Source organism: Suricata suricatta, chromosome 3 (genome assembly GCF_006229205.1).
Source record: "Suricata suricatta isolate VVHF042 chromosome 3, meerkat_22Aug2017_6uvM2_HiC, whole genome shotgun sequence".
Taxonomy (NCBI): domain Eukaryota; kingdom Metazoa; phylum Chordata; class Mammalia; order Carnivora; family Herpestidae; genus Suricata; species Suricata suricatta.
In genome coordinates this window covers 121,321,465-121,325,517 of record NC_043702.1, presented here as the reverse complement: position 1 = coordinate 121,325,517, position 4,053 = coordinate 121,321,465, and the positions used below count along the sequence as shown (strand labels likewise).

At 44.8% G+C, this 4,053-nt stretch overlaps 1 protein-coding gene across 2 annotated transcripts in view; it reads right to left on the bottom strand.

Annotated features, from left to right (window-relative positions):
* Positions 1 to 4,053, bottom strand: part of EEF1AKNMT (eEF1A lysine and N-terminal methyltransferase) — a 12,687-nt gene that overhangs the window by 5,109 nt on the left and 3,525 nt on the right. The window contains exons 3-4 of one of the 2 annotated variants that reach the window (XM_029935041.1): positions 2,640 to 2,835; positions 836 to 1,061 (exon numbers count right to left, since the gene is read on the bottom strand). In XM_029935041.1, coding sequence (XP_029790901.1) covers positions 836 to 1,061; positions 2,640 to 2,835 — 422 coding nt within the window. The remainder of the gene's footprint in view (positions 1 to 835; positions 1,062 to 2,639; positions 2,836 to 4,053) is intronic. The other variant, XM_029935040.1, reaches the window with a different exon arrangement.

Below are 4,053 nucleotides of genomic sequence, written 5' to 3'. Positions count from 1 at the left end.
CACAGCAAACACAGGGAGATAGAAGAAGACAAGAAACAAGGAAGAATCACCAAAAGGAGACGTTAAACGTAGCTTAATGTCTGAGGATTAAGCCTAAGAACTGACACTCTAGGGACATAATCAACACCGAGACAGGGTGTTTCAGTAACTCAGGACTCTGGGTGAAGACAGGGACAACCTAGACCGGGACATGAACAATTTTGCTGCTGTGGCCAGATCCACACCTGTTACTAGTAGTAAAGCTATGACTGTATTATATTAGTGCACCATCTGTCCATCCAGGCACCAGAGGACTCACCCCAGGCATCCTGGTTTGCCACACCCTTACTGAGAGATACTCATATCCAGTGAGAGCCAGAGTATCAGCTATGGAACAGGCAGACCAGGAAGGGTAGGTGGCTCAAGGTCCCCAGGTTCCCTCAGGACTGTATTACCCATAACATGGGTTTTTTTGTTTAAGCACAAATTTAAGAAAGAATTGCATTTGGTGCTCAAATGATGCATTACCGAATGCCAGAAATTTTCCTAAAGTACAAAGGCATTTCTGGAGCCATGATTCTTAAATGTTCTGTCTGGTTACAGGCATAGATACATACACAGTTAGCAAAGTGAAATACTTATGACGTGTCCTTTATGTATCGCCTCAAATATGTTATACCTTAATATTTTAAATAAATGAACAAAAGATAAAATTTAGACTGCAACACATGCCACCATTTCGAGATTACAGTTTGAGTTTGAGTGAAAAGTTACGATGTTTAGGACATTAGAAGATGGTCAGGAAGAAGAAAGATACGAATATATGTGCATTTGCTGATCTGTAATGGCTGTTGTCAGACCACTGATATGTAAGCTGACCTGTCCGACCGGGGGAGGCCGTGCGTCCGGCTTACCTAGGAGCAGCTCTGGGCTTCTCAGCAGGGCAAGGCCGGCAATCATTGCTTTGTGGTGTTCACAGCACAGGTGACTCTTATCAATGGACTGCCCCGGGGCGGCAGGGAGGTCCTCCGGAGCTTCTGCAGGCCGCTGCTTCTTCCTGTCCTTTTTCCGTTTCTTCTGGGCTAAATAAGAGATAGAGATAAAGAGGTACTATGCTTAGCACCCTAGTCTGGGGAAAGCAAGGCTTACCAGCAGCATTGTGCTATAGCTAGGTTGATCCAACTCAAGAACCCAATTGCTAAATATACATGAATTTTGGTACCTGGTTGACTTGTTGGTAGCTTGAAATCTGCCTGTGGTAGCAAACAGTATTGTTTGGGCTTTCCCCCCCAAAACACAGCTGTTAAATATTTAACATATACCATTGGATACCAGAGACTCGGGAAAGGAAAAGTGGCACAAACACACCCAAAAGCCTGGGAAAAGTGAACTGAGGAGGCCTAACCCCTCTGCCCTGAGAAATAGAAGACCACTAGCAGGATAAGTCTATTCACAAATCCTTTCAGAGAACTTAAAATTACTAATTACCTCTTCTATCACTAAGCTACAACTTCTAATTTTTTAATTTTTATAACAACCTTGTAATTCCCTTATTAGGCAGAGGGAAAAACTGAGGATCTGAAGAGTTAATAATTAGCCCCATATCAGGTGCAGACAGAAGAGGAAGCTGGGACTGCCTGTCTCCAAGGCCCATCATCCGTCCACCGCACAGACGGTAACACACACTGCCCTGCTCGACGAGGAAATCATAAGTGCTCACCAAAGGGAAGAAATCCTATAACGGCCCCACTATTTCCCTCTGGTATTTAGTAAACAGATGCCCATTTTTTACTCCATACATTGATTTTCGAATGATTACACTGAGCAGTATTGCTTTTATAATGCAAACACACACAACTGGCGAATACAGCAGGAGAAACAAACTCCTGTTTTCCCCACCAATGGGAGTTTCCGAGTGGCACCTGGGAGACTGCCTAAAAAAGATCCTGGAGGACATGGCTTAGATCTTCAGAGTCCAATACTGTAGCCACTAGCCACCTGTGGCCACTGAATTGTAAATGTAATTTACAATTAAATAAATTAAAGATTCGGTCCTGAGTTACACCAGCCACATTTCACATGCTCAGCAGCCACATATGGTTAATGGTTACCATTTAGACAGCTAAGTGGATATTAAAGCTTCCCTCCGTTTCAGAAAGTTCTACTGAATAGCACTGGATTAGATGACCTCTAAGTACCCACCAACTCTAACGCTCTCTCTGGAACACACACTAGGGCGTGTGACTATGCAGGAGGGTGGGGCTCCTGCCATGCGTGTGGCTCCCCTCACGACACTTCACTAAATGAATACACGATGCATGAGGAGCGACATGCGAAACAGATGGTCTCTACACTGAAGGCATTAAAGTGATACCCACATTCTTCTGGTAAACCACCGCCCCAGCTCCTTATCATTTCAGAGTCAGGCTTTGCTCAAGAACAAAACGTACACTCTATTCTGTTTATGGTCACTTAGACTGAGCCCAGACGGTAACAGGACAACTTGAAGAGCCATGCGCCTCTGATCACACATACCCAGGTCTGTCCTACAACTCGGCCAAGTTCCCAGCACTTTCTGACCACCCCAAGTGGAGTCCATGCCATGACCCCTTGGGTCATGCATGATGACCCATGCGGTGACCAGTGTGACAACACCTCACCTCTGTGGGACACATCCTTCAGCAGCCTAGCTTCTGACTGCACCACATTCCTGTTGCTGAGGAAGATCAGCCGCCGGAAGTAGCGCCTGTCATCCCCCTGCACGTCCTCAACGACGTAGTTGCCACTCAAGGGACTGCAGGCTTGGTGCTGAACAGTCCGGACCCCAATGTCCCCACCTACAGACAGGAAGGGCACCTGAAGATGTAACAGAGACACAGTCAAACACCAGCTCAATTAAGAAATGGGAAATTTTAATCCTTTCATGATGTGTGTGTGAGGAATCCTCATACCATGTTTCTGGGCAGCAAGAACTTCAAAATTTGCCTTTCTATTAAAGAACTGTTCTAGGGCCTTTTGATAGATCACAAAATGTTAAATTCACTTTTCTGAAAACTAGTTGAACACATAAAGATCCCCCCAAACCATTAGCGAAATCCAATTGGTTCTCCCTATGAAGACAATGAGTCTCTCAGGGCGCCTGGGTGCTCAGTTAGGCATCCAACTCTGGATCTTGGCTCAAGTCATGATCTCACAGTTTGTGGGATCGAGGCCCACGTCAGGCTCCAAGCTGACAGCACAGAGCCTGCTAAGGATTCTCTCTCTCTCTCCCTCTCTCTCTCTGCCCCTCCCCCACCCATGTGCACAACCTCTCTCTCTCTCTCAAAAATAAATAAAAGTATTTTAAAATAGAAAAAAAGAAAAAGAAAAACATGAGTTTTCCAAAAGGAATCCTTAAAAGGGCTTTCCATAAAAGCTAGAGGAAATGCAAAGCAAGGAACTATCTATGAAAAAAGCAATCAGAAAAGGGATAAAGCAACCATTCCAAGTTTGAAGAAATTTCTCCCTTCCCTCGATTATTCACATTTTCCCCCATCTTTCTAAACAAGAGAAAAATGTATTTTCCCCCTAGACTTTTCCATGACCTTTCCCAAATTTTACATCTTTTTCTTTTTAATTGTTTTAAAGTTTTTACTTATTTATTTGTTTCTGAGAGAAAGAACACAGTTGGAGAGAGGCAGAGAGAGAGGGAGAGAATCCCAAACAGGCTCCACAGCATCAGCACATCAGCACCCAATGCAGGCTCAAACTCACAAACCGTGAGATTATGACTTGAGCCAATATCCTGAGTCAGGCTTAACCGACTGACCAACCCAGGCGCACCTACATCTATTTCTTTTTAAAGACTTCCAAGAGAATCCCCAAAGACTGCTGATTCTGCAGGGACGCAGGCCCTGGAGAGAAGGTCACAAGTGAACCTCCCCACAGGATCTGCACCTCTGATGGACACCGCCAGCAAAGTCTGCCAGGAAGAATCAAACACACATTCATCTGTAAACACATGTCAGCCTAGTGGGCAGAAGCACAGGCTAGAGAAAACATGGAAAGAGTCTAAATGTCCATCACCTGATGAGT